Raw genomic sequence first — 23,571 nt, forward strand, 5'->3', positions numbered from 1 at the left:
CTTATGAAGATGCTTTGGAGATGATGGGCATAAGATGAGAGGACGTCTATTCCTCATCTTATTATACTTTGTCACTTTTTCTTGTCTTCTCCTGACTAGAGACATATTCACCTTTAACTGGGAGATTGTTGGACATAAAGGCACATGTGCCTATATTGCCTTGTATTTAGTTCACATATTGTGAAGACTGCATACTTGTACACTATAAATGGCGGATGCCCATCACTCTTACTTTATTCTTTGAGTGACTATTGGATAACACATTGTGATTGTTGGAGTTCACACATATAGTGTTTTTCTCTCTTGTTATCTAGCTCCATTTGCCATATCTCTTGCTTTGCTCTTGCTTCCACTTGTATACTTCCACTCGAGCTCTACCTTTCATAAACAATAATTTTCCTTTTAGCTTAAGTATCCCCTATGCTTGCATAAATTAGATACATAAACCAAAACCTCTTCTCAAGCATTTCAAAATTAAATTGTTTGACTTGAAATCCAGCCACCACTAATGGCCATTCAAATGCCAAATTAGGATAATATATCCTCCAAATTGAGTCTTAATGGCTTCTCAACATAGACCACCTATTGGGTTGGATGTAGGCCTGGATAATGAGAATAGTATCTCTTTTAAGATGTTGATAGCAACAACCATTATTGTCATAAGAGAAACTCAAATCCTTGACCCCATGACGAAGCTTAACTCCTCACACTCCTTGCTCCAACCATGAGCTTCCACAAATGTAGGCAATGGTGGAATGTAAGGTAGAAATTGTGGGAAGAGAGAGAGAGAGAGAGAGAGAGAGAGAGAGAGAGAGAGAGAGAGAGAGAGATGAATACAAGAGAGTTTAGTGGATATAGTGAATGAGGCCCTTATTCTTTGTTGTCTTCACCTATATATATGACTATATAGTCTGTACATAAGGGGTACCTACGGAAGCTATTGGTCCTTAGCCTTTATCCCAATAGATTTTATAGGGAGAATGCCCCAAAAAAATGAGCCTTACCATGATTCATCTTAGGCTAGGGGACACTCACCTCCTTTACTAAACCTAGTGCATTGACCTTAGATAGTTGATGGAGATTTCAAAATGATTGAAGCTCTAAAAGGTGACCTTGGATAGGACATTGAGATTTCAATTTGGTTAAGACTCTAGAAGATGGGGGGGAGGGGGTAGGAATGTGGATCCTATTCTTCTTGGTCTATTGTAGACTTTTGTACTACCCTTTGCTAAACATAGCCTTGTGTTAATTGTGAAGGGAGACTTCAATATGGTTAAGGCTCTACAAGATAGGGAATAGGAGTGTAGATGAAATTATCCTTGTATATCTACAACTCACCTTTAATTTCAATAAAACATAAAGCAATAAGAGCCAATATGTTTCTTAGGATTTTCTATATTCATGATTGGTCTTGAGAGAGAGACATTCTAGTTGATATTATCTTAGGTGCCACTCTTTCACATTATTAGCACGTTCAATTGGTTCTCCTTGAGACGATCGAAGGGATCTCTTGAAGTGTCAGGATCCCTAACCACCCTCATGATATGACATTTAGTTCATGACCTCAAATTTGGGAGATGAGGCCATTCTTGGATGATCTTATAACCAAGGACTTGGATAAGAGTGCTTGAGAGGATATTAGACATTATTTATATGAAACACTCCAAAGTAGAGAGGACTAATGGGAGATGGAGAGAGTATGAAGAACTTCACTTATAGTACTTCAAAGAGAGGAAAATATACATCTAGAGTGTAGATGAATCCCATATATTATGGCATTTTCCAAGGAAAAGATAAAGGCACTAAACGAAGCTAGAGAGGAACACATGTTTTAAGCCCAAGGAGTCCACCTATAAGAAATCATCTATATAACGTGTGTTCAAAGGATATTAATAAATACCCTTTCTTTCATACTATAAGGCTTTAAAATGATGCCTTTTACTTTTCTAAAATTATGATTTTTTTTCAAATTCTAATTTAAAAATTCATTTTGTAAATATAATCTTGTAAATTTTACTAAATATAATACCCTTTCTTTTGAACTCATGTGGTATCATACATGTTCTATAAGGTGGACTCCCCGAGATTTCAAGCAAGTCCTTTCTATCAAACCTAGAAATAGTACATAATCAATACGACTTCTTATGTATTGTAATGCCTAGGCACTCTAAGGGGAGTGGCACTGTTCTATCAAATCACAACTAATTGGAGAGAGGGAGATGGGAGGTAATACTATCATTAGACATGCCATCACCTATGTGGTTTATATGATACATACAATATGTTGTATTATGGATTCCATTATCCATCTATTGATTCCTTGAGTTCTCATGTTCTCTCTTTCATTGTTAATTCTTCTCATTGCTCAAGATTTTTCATTCAAAAAAGATACTAAGGAGTAGAAGAGGCAAGATTAAAGACGGTATGATACCGAGGCAAGATGAGAGTTAGAGAGCAATGTGACTATCGATAAATGATTTGTGCTTAAGGGAGGTAAGTATGAAGTGACAAAATGCCATGTTTGAGTGAATGACTACAAAGATGAGAATATATTTTTTCAATAGACAAAGACATCCACAATTATTGAAATTGTCTTATGAAGAGTAGATAGAATAGAATATGCAAAAGATCCTTGAAGTTGACAAAAGGATAATAGCTTATCATTTTAGGTGAGATCCATGCTTTAGTTGATAATAAGAAGAGATGAATATGTTTTACTTTTCTTTGTAGATGAAGTAGCTGACTAAGATGGAATCATCAACTTTCATCACTATTGTGAGAAAGGTGACTAGGTTGGGTATTATATCAATGCTGAGGTATACCTTAAATCCAAAGTTGATGCAGCTAGGTTAGTAGTAATGCCATTGGAGATGTGTGTATGAAAGGGAAGAGAAGAAAGTTGATAATGAGAAGAGATGCATATATTTTACCTTTTCTTAGGAAATAATAGTAGTACATGAGGATTAAACTTTGTTTGCATTCAATGTGTAGATAAAGTAGCTAAGTAAGATGGAAATCATCAACTTTCATAATTGTTGTGAGCAAGGTCACTAGGTTGCTTATAGATGAAGTAGTTGGCTAAGATGGAATCATCATTTTTGTGTGCAAGGTGACTAGAATGGGCTTTGCATATGTGTGCGCCGTGGTGCCATTAGAGACATGTATATGAAAGGGAAGATGTTCATGTCCATTTTCAAAAAATGCACCCACATTCTAGGTAGGGAGTGCAGGGCATTCATTACTCAATGTGTAACCGGCCTCTCTTCTTGCGGAACTAGTGTGAATCATTGAGGTTTGTTGATTAATTCTAATATTGATCTAACCTCTTCATTAGACTCTTTATCCTTTTAAGTTGCAACAAGGCTCATGACAGATTTGTATGTGGGTGATCCCCATATTTTTATTTCCACTTAGATTTAGGAGACCCACAAAATTGCATAGCTGTACGGTTGTTCATAAGTATGGTCTATAACATAAAATGTTTAGGATATAGTTATTGCAAATATGTTCAAGCATAATTGATTGTATATTTGCTCAAAAAACAATTTAGTATAAAATGAGATTGTAAAGGCATTTGAGCTAGGTTGTACCAACTTTACCATGGTGAAGAGAATTGTAACAATATGCTTCAGTTTCCTACAATCGTGCTAGTGTGAAGGGCTATAGCTTGATGGCAAAAATGTCTACAATAATGCCTAGCAAAAGCAAATGATTGGGTGAAGCAGGTGTCCTAGGAGAATAGCTAATATTGATTTGTTAGAGCTACTAATCCTACGATAGCACCTTGCATTTCCTAAGGTGTAGCACGGTTACACGCGAGTTTGGGTAACCCACTACACCCATACTCTACATGCTTGCCCCAATGTTAGTGGGGGGGGGGAGTGAGATCTCACTCCCCCCACCACGGGTGGGTATGACCTGGCGCTTTGCAAACATAAAATGAGGTTATACATGCATGTTTAAATGCAAGTTGTTTCTTCGAGAGCATAGTATTTGAATAGGATGATTGAGGTACGCTCTATATGGTTAAAAACGTAATATAAAATAGGATGATTAAGGTGCATTCGATAGGTTCCAACACATAGTACAGAATAGGATGAAAACACAATGCAACGCAGGATCGATGCTACTACGGCAATCGGACTTCGTCCGTATCGGATGACGTTGGTTATTTGAGAATCGAACTGCGCCGTATCTACGAGAGATTAGATATGGCTGCAAACAACCCCCCCGACACACACACACACAATTCACAGCACACACGAAGGACGTCTCGTGGAGGTCATGTCTGGCCACGGACGATTGTATGCAGTGTCATGATCCGTGATCAGTGTTGTGACGGGGGTGACAGGGGAGCTGGTTGTGTGGGAAGAAGCCATGGTGGGCGGCGAGGTTGCCGGGATGGCCGTGATCATCATCATGACCTGCGAGACGAAGGAGATGGCGACGGTCTTGAGCAGTAAGACAGGCTGAGGCGGCGGCGCAAGAGTCCCAGACTAGATATTGTGCCGTGAGCCGTTCGTGACAAGGCGCAGCTAGTCTTACGTGTCAGTAGCCAATACTCTTTCTTGAAATATTCCTTATTGAGTTTGCCGAAGTGTCCCATACTTGTAGCATGAATCCTTAGTGTAAAACACTTCAATAATCAAATGTGGGTGGAAACAATGGATGCAACATATGGAGATTGAGACCAGTAAACACATTGAAGACTTCACTTAGAATGAACAGTGAAGTCATCTAGGCAAGTGCATGTAACAAGACCTAGAAACTATGAAACCAAAACATGTAGGGATGTATATATAGGATCTAAACTATAGCCATCTAGATCTAGGCACTAAGATTATGTGTTCTAAAGTATCTCCATGTAGGAATGACAAAACACCAAAGCAAAACACAAGATACAAGAGCATAAAGTTGAAACCCAAAACACAAAAAAACATGAAGAACAAATGAAATCAATGGAACCAAAACCATGTACAATCCAAGCATGCATAACAACTTCACAATTCGAGGAAGTTAATATATGTATATCCTCTACATCATGTGCGTTCAAGGTTTATTTGTGAATATCCTTATCTATGAAATTTTCCTAGATAAAATATAATCATTTTCTATTCAATCTCTAAATAAACCCTTTATATTACACCCTTTTGTATGTAAAAAATATATACAAATGGTATTTTAAAAATACCTTATTTTGAACCCACTTGATGCACACATATATTTATGAGTAACTTACTTGAGATAAGAACTATCACCATAGTGAGGAGAAAGCAAGCAACCTCTCTTCGTTTCTAACAGCAAGGATCTCATACCCAATGACAACCATGATGGAATATGAAAGTACAAGTGATCACATAAATGGGAAGGACACACACACACAACTTCTTGATTGTTTATTACTATGGCATGTGCACATGTGCGTGTAGATACATGCACACACACATATATACTCAACATGGACTTCTCTTCCACATACACCCACCCTAAACTAGGTTGACCAAGAAAGTCTTGATGCTAAACTTGTTATGTCCAACATCGTCCTTTTCTTTGTGCGATACATATTATGCCATGATGCCTATAATGATGGCATATCACCTCAAGTTAACATGGAGAAGTGGTGATCTAGAAGTTGCACTTATTCTTTCATCTTGTTGATGTGGATTATTTCTCCTTATTGCCATAGCTAATGCTACTAGGTACAATTTAAAGCTCTATTAAATGGTTTAAAATGTGATCTAAAATAGTATTGATAGTTAAGATATACATATCCAAAAAGCTAGACAAAGTGCCCTAGTTGAAATACTTCCTTAGCCATCAATGTTTCCTTTAAGAACATGGCTAAGTGCAAAAGACCAATATAACATTGGATAGCTTTTTTACTACAAGACATACATAAAGCATTATTGGACCTAGGTAATTGCACTTTAGGATTGTCCCTTAAAGAGCACATGGATAATTATACAATTGACAGTGTGGGAATATAGGTTGTCTAAAATTATGGAACTACGTGGCTCAAATCTTTCATTGATTGTAGGCAATTAGAGCATGGTAGCTAAGGGCATTAGAATCTCAATAAACAAGCATATTCATACCATTTCAGTTATTTTCTTTTGGGTGCTAGGAGTTTTGCATCAAATCTTTGCGTTTAGCATCCCTGTTTGATTTGGATGATCCTTTGTTGCTCATACTTGTGATTTTTTAGACCTTTGTAATGCTTTATTGGCCCTTATCCCCACATTGAGTCACCATACTAGATTCTAAACTCTTTTAGGTATAATTCATACTTTCTATTTTGAATCTGTGTTCCTTTTTCCTTGAACTATCATGCCAATATCCTAGGGTGCCATCATATGTCTTGAGCTTTCAAATTAAAAACAACTAATATTGCCTTGACATTGAAACTGGTGTTTAAAATAATTGGATTGCATATCATATTGTCATGAAGGCTTGCAAAATAAGATGACTTGAAAAAGGAGTTTTAAATTGATGCATAATTTACATTGCTTTCGTTTTCCAACTGGGACAATGAACTACATGTGCATAATTTTCATTAGCTACACAAATGTTGTTTTAGGAGCTTAAAATTGAGACATTAAGCCTACATCTTTTGTAGTATGTTGGGAAAAGCTATAAAGTTATGGTACTAGGGGGGGGGGGGGGGTTTGATTGATTTTATCACCAATTTCTATAATATAGGGGGACTACCTCTTCATCGTTTTGACCCTATTCTTATGCTTCTTCACCACTTTGACAATAATAACATGTTTTAAAAGTGACATTTGTTCTATAACCTAAAATAGAGATTGACAAAAAGGAGCTGCTAGCTCCTCAATATCAACACTAAAGACCTAGCAAGATTTGTCTCCTATATGTCAACATGTGTTGGCTTGCATAAACTTCTTATGCTTCATTGAGCACTCAATCAATGCATGGGTGAAAGGCCCAAATAGTTGAGCTCTCAATTCATCCATGTAAATAAGATGCTATATGGGGGATAACCTTTCAACTCTTCTTAACTAAACACATATACATGCAAACTAGATATAAATCATAAACTAGAGTACTAGCTCATTGAAATTGAGACAATATGTGGGGATGTTACATTGTACTCTCAGAATCAATAGTTTGGTCCATGATTGGATTATGCCATTGCAAGCTCCTAAACTAGTAAATCTCAATAAGTATGATTAAGATGACAACTCTATTTTGTAATACATGTAATACATATTAGCATAGATGGTCATAACTATTTACTTTTGTATGGACGTACGCAATAGTTAGAACATTCTTACAATGGCTTGAAAAGACTTCTCCTAAGGATTCCTATTGAGATGATAAGCTTAACACGTGTGGACATTGATGATGGACCGAGTGGTTAGATAGATCAACACATCTAGACTTAGTATATCAATGATCCTCACATGGCCATTGAATTATCACTTATTATATTTGGTTTTTTGAAACTACCTACATGTGGCATAGTTCTAGTGCTTGTCGATTAGTATAGTCAATTATGCACTGTTTGACTTAATAGGCAACTTTTCTTTATGTTGTATCTTATCTATACTTTGTATAATGTGTGAAAAAAAGAAGAAGAAACTAGCAAGAACGCGTTTTGGCCTCCATCTCTCTTCTTGTGTACTTGAGTGAGCTTCCTTTTGTGTGTATGGTGTGTGTTTGGCGCAACAACTCAAGTAAGTATCCCCACTATGTGATTTGTGACATGATATTAAAGAGGCACCACTAAGAGAGGCTAGGTTTGAAGGTTGAAGTGAAGAGAAAGGAGCAAGGATTCAAGCAAGTAAGCAATGTATAAGAAGCTCTCCTATTCTCTCACTCTTTCTCTTGGATAGTGCCTCTGGAGGAACCAGAAGCAAGGTAGATAAAAAACCTCACATTGCTGTGAGATTTGGTGTGCAAGCAGAGCATTGTATATTGTGTAAGTTGCTACTTTTTAAACCATCTAAGGCCATTTTAGACCCCGTTTTAGACTTGTAAGGTTGTATATAGTAGTTTTGAGGTATATTGCAACTTTAATTGTGGCAACTGAAAGTGGATATATGGGTTATAGATTTTAAATCTATAAGTTCTGAGGTGTTTTCCAAGAAGAAAACACAAGTTTTATCTACAAATAGGTTGTAGATTAACATGTACTGTTATGTAGCCAGTGAAAAAGGCTTAGTGTAGCTTGCAGTTATTAAGGTTGTAGAAAACATGCTTGTTGTTTTGTATCAATTTTGTAATAATGACAAAGAATAGTGAAAGCCCCATCATTGAGAAGTTGGACAAGAACAATGACCTATCATGGAAGTTTCATGTGACAAACTTCCTTATTGGAAAAGACCTCTATGAGTTTATTTTAGGTGAAGAAAGGGAACCAGAGCAAAGTAATCTTGTGACTACAAAAGAATTAAAGGTATGGAAAGAATGGAATGAAAAAGACAAAAAGGTGATGTATTCGCTATATACAGTCATTGATAATACTATGCTAGGATATATCAAAAATGCAAAAACTTCAGATGCAGCTTGGATAATTTTCAAGAACATGACTTTAGTAAATACAAAGACATAGAAGATTTAACTCAAGGAAAAGTTAAATACTCTAAAGAAAGAGAAGATTTCTGTAAATGATTATGTTTTAAAAGTGAAAAGCATTACAAATGCCTCAACAACTATTTGTTGGGAATAAAGAATCACCAAGCCTTTTATATATATAGGAGTGTGAACTCATGCTTAGCACTTATACTTTACATATATCTATCTCAAAAACCTAAAAGAGGTACAAATTATTGTTGTATCCACACATCATACAACTCTCACTTTCTACTCTCTACTATTGATTACGTTTTCGTCTCTCTTTGCCATCGCCATCGATAACCACTACATCTCTACGCATCGAATACTTCAAACTGGTATTAGAGCATCAATCATCATGAGCATGCTTCTCGGAGTTCATTCAAGCCATGTTAGCTCATTCCATGTAAAGAGAATAATAAGCGGTCTTCAATCTTGATCAAGTCACATGTCACACAGGTCATCAAGAGCAATATGCAGGTCATGCAGGACATGCAACCTACACATAGATCATAGGACACAATCTATTTGCAAGTCACTGATCGCAGTCAGGTGCAGGTTAAGGTAGTAGTCAGTAGCAATTCGCAAGTCAACATAGGTTGCATATAGCATCTCCATAGTCCATATTTTTTATCTTAACAAAAGTCACGTTTTTTTCCAAAAAGTTTATCCTTTGGTAAATTTTGTGGGCTACCACACGTAAAAAAGCATAGATTGAGAAATCCTAAAGATTGTTCATGCATTTACTCTTGAAATTTGGGCTTCTGACATATACTTGGAGATTTTACTTGACTGAGTAAAATTTGTGAAATTTACATATAGTTGGATCTCAAATTGAAACTTTTCATGTATTTGTGAAAATTGCATAGTGAAAAATACAAATTTCTAAAATTTTAATACATTGGACCCCACATAATTTGGGACTTCTGTAAAATTTATAAAATTTTGTGTCAAGTTTGGTCTTAATATGCACTTGCAGTATAATTTCTATGCAAATTGAGCACATTAGACCCCCGAAAATTTTGGGGCTTATAAAAATTTGTAAAATCTTGGCAAAATTGGATCGTGGAATCTACTTGAGAGTTATGCTTGATTTGGGAGCAATGTATGATACAATTAGAGCAGTTTGAGCAGAGAAATTTTTGGACTTTTAACCTTGGTCAAATTTCACCCTTGGATGCATAATTTGGAGTTAAAATTGCATCAAAAAATTAGGGCTTTCTCATGCAATTTGATGTATTGGCATATGGCATAGCTACAATTACTTGTGATGTGCTATATAACACATTTTGTGACTCTAAAAATTAATTTTCATATCTAAAATTTTTGTACTTACTTGGTTTTTCATTGTTTCTTGGTACTTATTTTGTACCTTGGTCATTTGTGTGATAGTCAGAATTACATTTGTTGACCTTTGAGACATTTTTGGGCTATAAATAATGGCTCGCAACAATGATGGCAAATCTTTTGCACATTAAGAAGCTTGAGGATGCACAAAACTTCACTATATGGCAGAAGCAATGCTATAATGTCTTGGTGCACAAGAAACTTATGAAGCCCATAAAGACAAAATGAGTAAAACCAACAATCATGGATCAAGATGAGTGGGATGAGTTAGATGAGCTTGCATGCTCTACGATAGAGCTTTCAATGTCAAACACTTTGTTATTTAACATAGAGATTTGAAAGCTGCTTACAAAGACTTGAGAAGTTATATGATCAAGAAAGTGTGGTAAGCAAGGTTTATTGGTTGAAATTTTTTATAGACCTTAGTATGAAGGAAGGTACGTCTATGTCTATACATGTGACAGAGTTTAACTCTATTTTCAGCTAGCTAATTGCTTTGAAGTTCAACATTGATGAGGAGTTCCAGGCAACATTTTTGCTATGCACTTTGCCTAAAAGCTGAGACACTTTTAGGAAAACAATGAGTAACTCTAATGCCATACTGTTATATTCAGATGTGGAAAGCTCTTTACTCGTGGAAGAGCTAAATTGGCAAAATAATTTAGCAAACAAGTCTTTCCATGCACTATGTACTAGAGGCAGATCCCAACAAAAGGGTGATTCTGAAAATAAAGCATGTAGCAAGTGCCATGGAAAAAATATAGAGTGCCATCATTGTAGCAAGAAAGGTCACTTAGAGTGAGATTACTTTAAGTGGAAGAAAGAGAAGGGCAAGGGTAAAAGACATTGATGATATCAAAGATGAGAAAAAGGATAGCAAGCATGCAAAGAAGAGCAGTGTAAGGATAGAGAAAGTCAATGTAGTGAGTTACAAGAGTGAGAGTGGCAGTGATGTACTCATTGCTTTTTCCTTTAGTACACAGTCATTGATTGCAAATTCTGATGATGACATGCACACTTGGATTCTTGATTCAAGTGCTTCATTCCATGTGACACCACACCTAACTAGTTTTCTAACGATAATGGTAGTAGACATGGTATTGTCCACTTGGTGGACAACTATGTGTGTGACACTGTAAGGATTGGCAGTGTGCAATTGGCCTTTCAACATGGTTTAGTCTTCATCTTGCATAATGTGAGGCATGTATCCTAGCTCAAGAAGATATTTGATGAGCATATGGTAGCTAGATGATGAAGGCTACCGCACCACTTTTGGGGATGGCAAATGAAAGAAATGTATGGGACCTAGGATTTTTGCTAAAGGCTCTAAGATCAACACTGTATCTATTACATGTATAGTATGTGTGACCATATTGTCACCATAATCGACTAGCCAAGTGTGTCTCTAGGGCACAGCCAGTTGTTGGGATACATGAGTCAAATTAGAATGAAAGTGCTTTCTTATTTGGGTTATTCATCTGAAAGAAGTGCTAAACATGTCCAAGCATTTTACTCAAGTCCAAAAAGAGGACATACCAAAACCTCTTGAAGAGGTCATGGTATGGGACGTACTGGTGATAACCAACAAAATAAGTTAAATCAATAGTTTGGTAATATGCAAGTTTGAGGAGGCCATGGCAAGTTTAGAGACGAGGGGAGCTCTAGAGGAAGAGATAAAGGGTAGAATAGAGATTCTTACATATGTAGTATTACTTGCCATTATTGTGGTAAAATAGATCATATTCCAATCCAATGTTACACTAAGAAAGATAATATGCACAATTGTAAATTACAGTAAGAAAATTATGCATCATCTTCACGATAGAATGAAGATAAAAAATGAGCATCTATTTGTTATGCATTATGTGATGAATGCTGTTTTAGGAAAGAAGACACATGATGATGTATGGCATGTTGATTCATGTATATCTAATCATGTAACCATCCATGTTGAATGGTTTGAAGAGATGTTGGATTTACAAATTCCGGGTTATGTATGCATATTGGGGGGGTGAGTGTGCAATGAAGTGCGAGATAGAAATGGAGCAAGAGCAGTATTGAGAGTAAAAGAGAGAATCCCAAGATGAGTATACCAATTAGTGACAGTATACAAATAATAAAATGCATTTATATGTTAGGGTACAAATAAGGATGTGTTCACACCCATAAGTTTATACACATAGATTAACAAACTTTACACTCAATAACCTCCCATTTAAAGGCTTGAAGTGTTACCTTTAAGCTAGCCAACTTCCACTAATCAAATACAATTCTCATGTTAAGCCTTTGCAAGACTCTTAGTGAGAATATCGACAAGGCTATCTTAAGTTTTGACCTTAGTGAGTGTGACAAGACCATCATGCAAGACCTTTCAAATGAAGTTTTCCTGAAAATCTATGTATTTGGTACGAAACATGGCATTCTTAGACAGACATACGGCACTCTGGCTATCACAACCAAGCATTGGAGTAAGAGAAGAAATAATAAAATCCTTGACCAAACAGCCAAGCCAAATAGCTTCCTTAAAAGCTTTTGTGGTGAAATATATTTAGCCTCTCTGTAGTGCTCAATGCTACAATTTTCTACAACCTTGAATACCACAAAATAGCACCACCAAACAAAGTAAAGACATAACCACTAATAGATTTTCTAGTGTCAAGATCTCTTGCCATGTCTGAATCACAAAATCCTTGCAAATCTAGTGTACCCTTTCCATAGCATATAGACTTTTCTTGTGTACCCTTTAAGTATCTTAAGATACATTTTATTGCTTCCCAATGTGGCTTGCTAGGGTTAGATATGAATCTACTAACAACTCCGACTACATTAGCAGTGTCAGGATGAGTTGCAACCATGGCATACATCCAAGAACCACAAGTTGATGCATAAAGTATGCCCTTCATAGTAATAGCAACTGCATCATCTTTTGGGCAATCAGATTCGCTAAGCTTTGTATATCACAGTAAAGGCACACCAAGAGGCTTAGCATTAGCCATATTAAATTTTTCAAAGTACTTTGTTGATAAACTTGTCATATGAGAGAAATAAGTGTTGTCCTCTATCTCTTTTAATGTGCATGCCTAAAATATGTTCAACTGCCCCCAAATCTTTCATTGAGAAGGCTAAATTCAGTTGCCTTTTAAGAGCATTTAAAGTACTTTTATACTTTCCTGCAATCAGCATGTCATCCACATATAAGACTAGTACAATAAGACTTCCATTATCACTATTTTTAGTTTATAAGCAATGATCTGCATGACTATATTTAAATCCATGACTAAGCATAAAAGTATCAAACTTTTTATTTCATTGTCTAGGGGCTTGTTTCAACCCATATAAGCAACATTTCAAGTTACAAACTATATGCTCTTTCCCTGGAATAGCAAAACCTTTAGACTGTTTCATGTACAACTCTTCATCTAGATCACCATGAAGAAAAGTAGTATTCTCATCCATCTGATCCAACTCTAAATCCAAGGATAGAGATCTTTGTTGTCCATTATCTTCTACTTGTAGCACAATAGATTGCTGCTTATTTTCAGCATCAAAAGGAACATAATCTTCAACTAATGGTTGTTGGATGGCTAGCTATTCATGCTGAAATTTGACATTCTTTGTATCAAGGTCACCGCGTGTATCATTTTTCAACAACTTTGCCTCATTAAACACTACATCTCGGCTACGTACTATCTTCCTATCTTAAGGAATCTAAACTCTATAAGCCATCTCTACCTCAACTCCATATCCCATGAGCATGCCCTTGATGGATTTAGTCCTCTGATTTATAGAAACATGCACAAAGGCATCACAACCAAAGACACACAAATGATCATATGAAGTAAGTTTTCCAAACCAAACCTCTTCAAGAATGCCATTTTCCAATACATGATTGGGAGATCAATTGCATGACTTTCTACTGAAATCATCAATAAAAGTTTTGAATGGCATTCCTGAATAAAACATCATCATTAGAAACTTTTTGAACTCAATAAAACATCATCATTAGAAACTTTTTGAACTCATTAGAAACACATACACCCATGAATTTCTACTGAAATCATCAATAAAAGTGACCAAGTACAATGTACCCCCATGTGAATTAATAGGCATAGTACACACATCACAGTGTACTAAGTCAAGAGCATTGGAATTTTTAACGACACCAGAGTAATTAAAAGACTTCACATGCTTTCCATACATGCAATCATTACAAAAGTCGAGACCAAAGCCTTTTACATCAAATCTCCCTAATAAAGAGGAGAGAACTCGAAGGCCTCTCTAGCTCATATGACTAAGTCTTTTATGCCAAAGTTTCATCTATGAAAATGAACTTCAGCCACATCCAAAAACTTGCCAAGTAATGCTTTACAATGCAAATAGTACAAAGTCCCATTTTTGCTACCTTTAACAATTAGCATAGAGTCCTTGAGGACCTTCCAAGATCCACCATCAAATGTAGTAAAGTATCCTCTTGCATTAAGTTGTCCAATTGAGACTTTTCTTTATGCCAAGTACATATTTGACATCCTATAAAATCAACTCTTCGCCATTTTCAAGAGCCAAGTGAATGGTACCTACACCCTCTATTTTACATGCATAATTGTTACCCAACTAAACCTTGCCTAGGCAACCTACATTGTATTTAGAAAATGACTCGAAAGAGGGAGTAACATAAAAAGAGACACCAGTGTCCACTATCCATGATTGGAACAGTCCATCATGAGCTAAAAATAAGGCATCAATCACCTCCCTATTGGTGATATGCAACTCACGTGCTACTACCATAACATCTACATCATTGCATGAGACTGCAACAAGTATCTCTCCAGTGTCAGAGAGCTCTTCAATGACCACACTAGATGCAACATTTGCCTTTGTAGCTTCTTTTGAGGGAGAGATGTAATTGTCTTTCTTGCCATCCTTATTTTTATTTCCTTGAGGTTTCTTTCTTTTTGGATATTTCTTATAGTATCGACAATCTGGCTTTTTATGTCCTTTATGCCCACATTGATAGTGAGTAACATCTTGTTGTTTGCCATTGCTTTTACTCGTGCTTTTCCATTTATTTCTTGTATTACCCCTCCTTTTTGACCTGCCTCTGAGATGATAGGTTGAATCACTGTAATCTCCACTAGACTTTCTTTTGATATTCTCATTGAGAATAGAGGTCTAACACCATCAAATGTCAAAGTAGGGTTGTTGCTTAGTGAAACGACCAAAGACTCCTAGCTATTAGGGAAAGTCATCAACAAGAAAATAGCCTTCAATTTATCATTAAAGGGCTGCAACCTAGATTCCTACAAAGCAATTGACTCAAAATCCCTATGAAAGCACTCAAATACTCCGATGTTGGCTTAGACTTATTCAACTCCATGTTCACAAGTTTACACATGAGATACACTTGATTTACCATAATTATATTTTCATAAGTATCCTTCAACTTTTTCAATATGGCATAAACCGTATCAAGATACTTAATGTTCGTAAGTACATCATCAAATACAACCATTTTAATATATGCAATGGCCTTCTTGTTGAGTCTAGCCCAATCCTCATCTATCATAGTTGTATACTTGATTTCTAAGAGAGCATCATCACAATCCTTGAGTTAAAAAATGCATTGCATCTTGTCCTTCATTTCAAGAAGGGATTTAGTATCATTGTTGCTAGAAGCATTAGTGGCCACTATTTAGCAAACTACTAAGTTTCCATGTTGTATTTTATGAGATTAAATATTAGGCTCAATATTTAGCTAATTTTAGCCCAAAATTTCAAGAGATAAGAGCAAGATTTGATCCAAGTTTATGTATAGCAATAGAAGGAATGACTTTCAATAATATAAGTGAGTTTTCAGCATATAATCCATGCATACACCACTGCAAAGTGACTTTAGCAATATTACCAAAAATACATTTGTAATAGTCCCAAATATACAAATGATCACTAAGACTGCTACACCGTGAATATTCAGTAATATATTCAACTCAATGGAAGCTATTAAACATGTACACTACATACAAATGTGCCCAAAAGTACTTCTGATACATAGAAACACTAGAATTCTCTGTACTTTCTTTAAAATCTCACAAGTAGAAGATAATAAGCTCAAATTTCATTGCTTGTAGTACTAAGATTACTTCAGCAATGTCCTTGATGAACATTTCACACATCAAATTTTTCAAAATTCACAAATTTCAACAAAAGCCCCAAAATTTCACTCACCAATCTACCCCAATTGCATTAATATGTATTTACAAGAGCATAAAATATATAAATTTAGTAAAATTCTATAGAATTTTGTAAAAGCTCCTAATTTCTTGGGTCCAAATGTGCACCAATGTCAATACATTTGGCTCAACTAAGAAAAACTTGACTGATACAGTAAAAGCCCTAAAATTTGCAAGACCAACGCACACGATTTCTATCATTTTCAAATCCAATGTCATTGTTATGTATGATCAACAATAAATCTAAGAAAATCCCCAAATTTTCAAGCATAATACACAAATCTGGGAGCTGTGCTTATGCGTGTGAATCCCCATTAGTAAGAAGAAAAATAAAATATAAAAAATATTTTTTTTAAAATTGATAAATCAGGAGCTATCAAAGCGTAGCGCCCATTGACATGTCTCACGCTTGGCTTGTCACGCCACATCAGACTACGCCATCGCTTAGCGACTTGCTTCTTGGGTCACATCCCCTATGGCCTATCACACCTAGTCTCTATGCATGTTTGAGTCATGACAACTATCTATGGGATATCGCCTCATGCCTAGTCATGCTGTGATTTCTTGCATGTGACCAATTTGGTCAAGCACAAAATGACCATCGCCAAGGCTTGCCTACTGCCAATGTTAACTTAAAGAAGTGAAACTAATGAAATTGACCAGTTAACTAGTCAAGAAAAATGCTTGCTCTCCATTGATTAGCTGAAAGGTGAATGTCTTGGCTTCTTCTTCTTGTGTGTAGGACTTATTCGTATTGTCCTTAGAAAGCACACACATATTCTTTCCGCAACTCTGATACTAGTTTATTGGGAGGTGAGCGTGCAATGAAGTGCGAGACAGAAATTGAACAAGAGCAATATTGAGAGTGAGAGTGAGAGAATCCCAAGATGAGTATACCAGTTAGTGACGATACACAAAGAATAAAATGTATTTATATGTTAGGTTACAAATAAGAGTGTATTCACACTTGTACATTTATACATACAAAGATTAAGAGACTTTACACCTGAAGGGACTTTACACCCAATAGTGCAAATGAGTGATGATTCATGCCACCCAATTTCACACATTGAAAAAGTTCTTTTGTCCTTGCATGATGGTGAGACAAAGAGTCTCTTGGATATATTACGTGTGCTATTCATCACAAAGAATTTAGTGTTTGTTGGTTAGATGGTAGAGCAAGGACTGCAAGTTCAATTTAATGCAAAGGTTGTTTTAGAAAGGATTTCAATAATAAGTTTAGATTGGTCATAAAACAAAGTAGAGTTGGCCCCATGTTTACTTTAGATGTTAGAATTCATGTTATGAATGATGTTATGTATGCTAAAGGTAAAGGAATGGTTTAGACATTGAAATATGGCACAAACGTATTGGACATGCAAATATAAAAATACTAAAATTAATGCAATCCAAAAGGTTAGCTACACGGTTACTTGCTTTTAGAGTTGCACAATTATGAAGCATGCCAATTTGCTAACTAGACAAGACAATCTTTTCTACATGATAGAGATGTGAGTAGGAATATACTTGATTATGTGTATACACATATTTGGGAATCTACACAAAATATATCTCTTGGTGGTAGCAAACATTTTATCATGTTTATTGATAATTCTTTAAGAAAGTTGTGGGTGTATTTTATAAAGAAAAAGAGTGATACATTTGAGCACTTTGAAACTTTCAAGTCTATTAGTCTTGAAAGTTAAGTAAACATCAAATGGAGAGGAAGAGTATCTCTATAATGAGTTCACTAACTTCTTAAGATCTCATGAAATAAAGAGAAAGTCTAATTGTAAGTATATCCCACAACAACATGGGTTTGTACAAAGAAAAAATAAACATATTGTAGTAGTTACATTGGCATTAATGGCTAAAAAGAATTTAGAAAAATATTTTTGGTTTGAAGCTCTTCATATTGTTGTCTATATTATGAACAAAACTCCCATAGTTGCAGTTCATGGAATGATCTTCGAAAAATGCTTTACAGGCAAGAATCTTGATCTATCACACTTGAAAGTGTTTATTTGTATTGCATATGTTAATGTCACAAATGAGCTACAAAAGAAGCTTGATCCAAAGGCTAAAAGATATATTTTCATTGGATTTTCTTTGAGTAGAAAGAATATCGCTATTATAACCCTGTCATGGGTCAATTTAGAGTGAGTATGGATGCTATTTGTCATGAGATAAGCAATCGGTATGCATCTAGTGGTGATACATTGGATAATAATGATGATATAGTTATATATAGAAATAAAATAAAAAATCATGGAGCCTTAATGGACCAAAAAACATTATCATGTACTACATCTACAGATAGCCCTTCGTCTGAGGAGAAACTAAGGAGCCATTCCACATCTTTAGGTGTATCTACTAGTATTATAGATAAGGTTAAAGGAAAGAAGAAAGTATCAGATGGTAATGATGTATTTGCCAGTCATTTGGGGTTCAATGAAGATTGTAGTGGTTCAAAAAGCTTGGATGATGAGCTTGGTATTTATTCAATTAGGACACTATGTAACGTGCTCGCCTATTAGTTGTTCAAGCACATTTTAGCGGTCCATCAAGAAACAAATATAAGTGTCGCTGCCCGGCTCTCCAATGCAAAGTTTCGGGGTTTGTCGCCTAGGAATTCCCAAGTCCGCTGCCTCGCAACGTAATGTTCAATGGCTGAACCCATTAGGATCGATCGAGAATCTAGATTCCTAGTGGTCAAGGTTTCCTAACAGCATTCTAGCATCTCATCTTGGACATCCTACTTTACGCAAAAATACCCAAGCCAAAGCAGATCCAAGTCACACTTGGTTCAAAGAGAATGGGAAACAAGAGAGATGCATCGCTCAACCTCTCTACTAGTACGACATAATTCCATTCCAGTCCCCTAAAATGGCATGAATCAAGTTTTAACCTATCAATACCTAAAGGTCAAACATCGGTAAAAACTAGTGAGGAGCCTCCCCATTCTCTAGGACCACCCTACCATAGAACGGACCCGTCGGGGGTTCTGCCACCTGCTTCGCTCAATAGACATTCTTTAGTTATCTAATTAGATCTTATCACATTTATGTGTGACATTTAAAAATCTGCTTCCTTAATTAAGCATTTTAGGGAACATGGTTCATTCACATAACTTATGGTACTAACACAAAAACAAAGCAAGCAATCCTTTTGACAAATAAGTTTCTTAACTTATCTTCGAGTTAATCTTTGTCTCTAACCCATATAGGAGAAATTATGTATCCCTTCTGCCTTGCAGAAGTAACTGGTCCAAATCATATGGCACCATAAAGCTCTATCATTTATCTAGAATAGGATCTTCCAACGCCATAGACATTAGGCTCATGACAGTCTTCAACTACGTTCCAGACTAGGCAAGGACTGTCTAGAGCTCCACCTGACCCCAAGTGGCCTAGAAGTGAGACACAATTTCCGTGGTTGGTCTTTTCACCACTCGACCTTCGGCCCATGAATCGAGCAATGCCCACTTAGGTTGAAGTGCGATGTGACCTTGGAGATGATCCACCCATGCAAAATATCATTTCCTTAATTAATCTGGTTAAGAATCAAGCAGAATCAAGCACAAACAAGGCATTCAGCCCTAATATCATTTTCCAAGAAAACATTTCTTTATTCCCATGGAAACTTGTCATCATAGATCCCTGCCATGCATTTATAATCCAACATAAGCACATGGAATAATCATCCCAACCATAATCCAACAATCAATTTAATGCAAAGCATTTAGGACGTTTGATCAACCAATAGAAACAATTGTATTATTTTCCAAACCTTGCAAGAATAGTTGTGATAAACTTTTCATCGCATATCTACTCTCCCTTTTGGGATCAAAGAGCGACACTATGTAGAATTTTAATTGACTTTATCTTCCTTTCTGCTACGGCAAGGAGTCACGTATCATTGATGTAAGTTTCACATAATCTCTCCCATGTATATACCATCTATGTGCATAACCCTTAGGGTAACCTTGCGAACCCTAAACAATATTGTCATGGGCAAAGATTAATCAAAGACTTATCGATGCTTAATACTTTAGAGTCTTATATGCTGCTTATACTATGCATGGATGTCACATAGAAACTAGGGGCAATTAACTTCCCTTGATTCAAGTACTTTGCAAACTTTATCCTCGAATATTTGAGATGAACTTTATCCTTTTAGTTAACCTATTATCATGGGCATAGCACAATTTAATGCATCTCGTGCGAAAATCAAAGCAAGCAGTCCTTTAATTTGGAAATATATTACTTACGACTGGTATCGCAGTTGGATTGGCAGTGATGCCCTCACCCGAAGCTCCGTTGTTCATTGAGAGATTGCCATCTGCGTGTGCGATAATTTTCACTTGGGGGGCCATCCTCGATCTTCTTCTCTTTTAGACACGCTTGACACAAGACTTCCTTGCATTGCACTCGATTAGTGAGGGCCAATTGGGGAGAGAATTAAGCTTGTGGGTAGAGGATGGTATAGATTCATGGGCAAAGGGGAAAGAAAGAACGTGTGTGGACACCCCCTAGTCTGTGCACTCAAAGGTGGAGTGTTACTTGTAGTTACACTCTTGTTTCCAACCACTTCCAATGATCGTGTCCATGGCTTTCTCTTTGTCAATCTTGGTAGCTTGATAGGCCTTTGAAAGGGGCTTGAAACTCAGCAGGAGAAGAGCTTTAACTAGGAAGAAGGGCTCATATGTGAAAAAGGTCCTTCATGCAAATGAAAGGAGAATGAAGAGAGGTGAAGGCCTTCGGTAATGATGATCCCCTTCTTCTTTTTGCCTTCATAGACACTCCCTATCCCTATCTCTCTCTCTCTCTTAGCCCATGCAACGACCTGGCCTCCTTGCGATGGGAAAGAGAGGAAGAAGGAGCCGAATTACAGCCTTGGGGGGGGGTTTATAGTTGGAAGGGGGTATTATAAGGGGGGGGGGGGGAAACTTGAAGAGGAGGAGTGGTGGTGGCAGTGACCACCACCTTTTGTGCATGGTGGCGATGAGTTTTGTAGGCCCGTGGCCTCATTCTTATCCTCTCCCTCATCATCATTTCGATCATTGACTACTTCTTCTTCTCCCTCGATAGAGTCGTCATCTTGCTCTTCTTTCCCCATGTCATCGCCTCCTCCCTTCTTGTACTCGTCATTGTCATCCTCTTCGTCCTTTTTTCCCCCGCCGCCTATCGACGATGATAGGGGGAGGGGATTTAAAATTTTCAATTATTTTTAATTGCTAAGGTGGGGATTCCAATGGGCTGCGCAAGGATATTACATCCTCTTCCCCTTAGAGAACTTGAGATGTCCTCATCTCGGAAGAACTAGGGAAGATAAGCATTAATGGGGCTTAGGGCCTGTGGGTTAGGACCCACCATGCGTCCACTGCGCTACTCGTAATGACTCAAGTAGTGCAAATATTATTGCAATTAAAAATAGATACAATAGTAGGATTTATTCCCAATATAAGTTGTATTACATGTCGATAGAATTTCTAGGATTGCTAATTATCTTGGAAGGGTGCATTGGGCTCTAGGTCTTCATCTTTGTCTGATTCCTCTATATATCCGAAGACTGCACTTGTGTAGCTTCGTTTCCTTGGAGGTTCAATGCCAGGACAATCTACTTGGATGTGTCCTAGCTCATTGCAGTGGAAGCATTAACAGTAGGGACATCTCCTATAGATGTTCCCTATCTCTCCACATATGTGGCATCTCTTGCCCTCATCTTGGGAATCATCTTTGTCACAATTTCTCCGTGTAAGTTCTTGGACGATTGGCTTTTCTTGAAGTAATGCATCTTGCAAGTCTTTGGACGCATTACTTTAAGATGGTGATTTAGAGGAGTGTTTAGGACATGACAAAACTTGGAAACTTGCTACGCAATATCCATAGGTGGTGCATATTTTAGTAGGGTTATAGAATTTGAGTAGTAGACCTCCAAGGTTAATTCTAGCTGCTTAAGCTTGAAGAATTCATTCGTCCTCAAAGTTTGGTAGATTGGCAGAAGGTATTGTGCATGTACAATATCTTTCAGCTGAGCACAAGTGAGAGTGGCTTCAGAAACACCTTGATCTTTGCACCATTGCTTCCACCATATCCAAGCTTGATCAACTAACTTAAGTTTGCCTATCATTGCTTGATTGGAAAAAGCAGTTCCTCAAGCAGAGAAATAATCATCCATTGACTCAAACCATATCTCCACCTCATCTGCGACGTCTATTTCTTCTCCATCAAACTTGGGTGTCTTAATTTTCTTGAGAAGGAATTTCTTCTCTTGCATGTCAGTATACATGGGTGCAGAAGGTGTCTAACAATCAAGCCATACCACTTCAGTTATTCTATTTAGGATATATCTACGAACCAATTAATCAATCACACCTCATTACAAAGTTTCGCTTTCATACCAACTATATTAGCGGTCCATCAAGAAATAAATTTAAGCATCGCTGTTTGGCTCTTCCATGGAATGTATTGAGGTTTATCGCCTAGGGTTTTTCGAGTCCACCGCCTTGCAACAAAATATTTACAACGGAACCCACTAGGATCAACCTGGAATCTGGGTTCCTAGTGGTCAAGGTCTCCTCACAGCATTCTAGCCTCGGGTCTTAGACATCCTTCTTTAAGCAGAAATACCTAAGCCAAAGCAGATCCAAGCCGCACTTGATTCAAAGAGAATGGAAAACGAGACGGATGCGCCACTCAAACTCTCTCCCAGTAGGACATAGTCTCATTTTGGTCCCCTAAAACAACATGAATCGGGTTCTAACCTATCAATACCTGAATGTCAGATGACAATAAAACCTTGTGAGAAGCCTCTCAATTCTCTGGGACCACCTTGTCGGGGGTTTTGCCCACCCGCTTCTCTCAATAGGCATTCTTTAGTTACCTAATTAGGTCCTATCACATTTATGTGTGATATTTAAAAATCAACTTCCTTAATTAAGATTTTTAGGAAATAGGCTTCGTTCGTGTAACTTATGGCACTAACATGAAAGCAGAGCAAGCAATCCTTTTGACAAACAAGTTCTTTAACTTATCTTCGAGTTAATCTTTGTCTCCTACCTATACAGGAGAAATTATGCATCCCTTCTTCCCTGTAGAAGTAAGTGGTCCAAATCACATGGCACCATAAAATTCCATCACTTATCTAGAATAGGAACTTTCAATGCCACAGATGTTGGGCTCACGGCATTCTTCAACTCTGTTCCGGACTAGGAAAGGGCTGTCTAGACCTCCACCCCAAGCGGCCTAGGAGTGAGACACAATTTGTGTGGTTGGCCTTCTCACCACTCGACCTTCGGCCCATGAATTGAGCAGTGCCCACTCGGGTTGAAGCACGATGTGACCTTGGACATGATCCACCCGCGCAAAATATCATGCTCAAAGTATCCTTTCCTTAATTAATCCGGTTAAGGATCAAG

The 23,571-nt window shown here is 37.0% G+C and overlaps 1 protein-coding gene across 9 annotated transcripts in view; it reads right to left on the bottom strand.

The window, feature by feature from the left end:
• The window catches only part of LOC148030966 (agamous-like MADS-box protein AGL11), a 91,355-nt gene that overhangs the window by 40,107 nt on the left and 27,677 nt on the right, over positions 1–23,571 (bottom strand). The window contains exon 3 of one of the 9 annotated variants that reach the window (XM_087684520.1): positions 13,239–13,701. The exons of the other annotated variants lie outside the window; for them this stretch is intronic. Coding sequence (XP_087540646.1) covers positions 13,633–13,701 — 69 coding nt within the window. The 3' untranslated portion in view covers positions 13,239–13,632. Of the gene's footprint in view, positions 1–13,238; positions 13,702–23,571 lie in introns of those variants that run through there. 9 annotated transcript variants of the gene reach the window in all.

The sequence above is a fragment of the Lygodium microphyllum genome, chromosome 9 (assembly GCF_053477565.2).
Source record: "Lygodium microphyllum isolate KBCC chromosome 9, Lygodium_microphyllum_v1.1.10, whole genome shotgun sequence".
Lineage (NCBI taxonomy): Eukaryota > Viridiplantae > Streptophyta > Polypodiopsida > Schizaeales > Lygodiaceae > Lygodium > Lygodium microphyllum.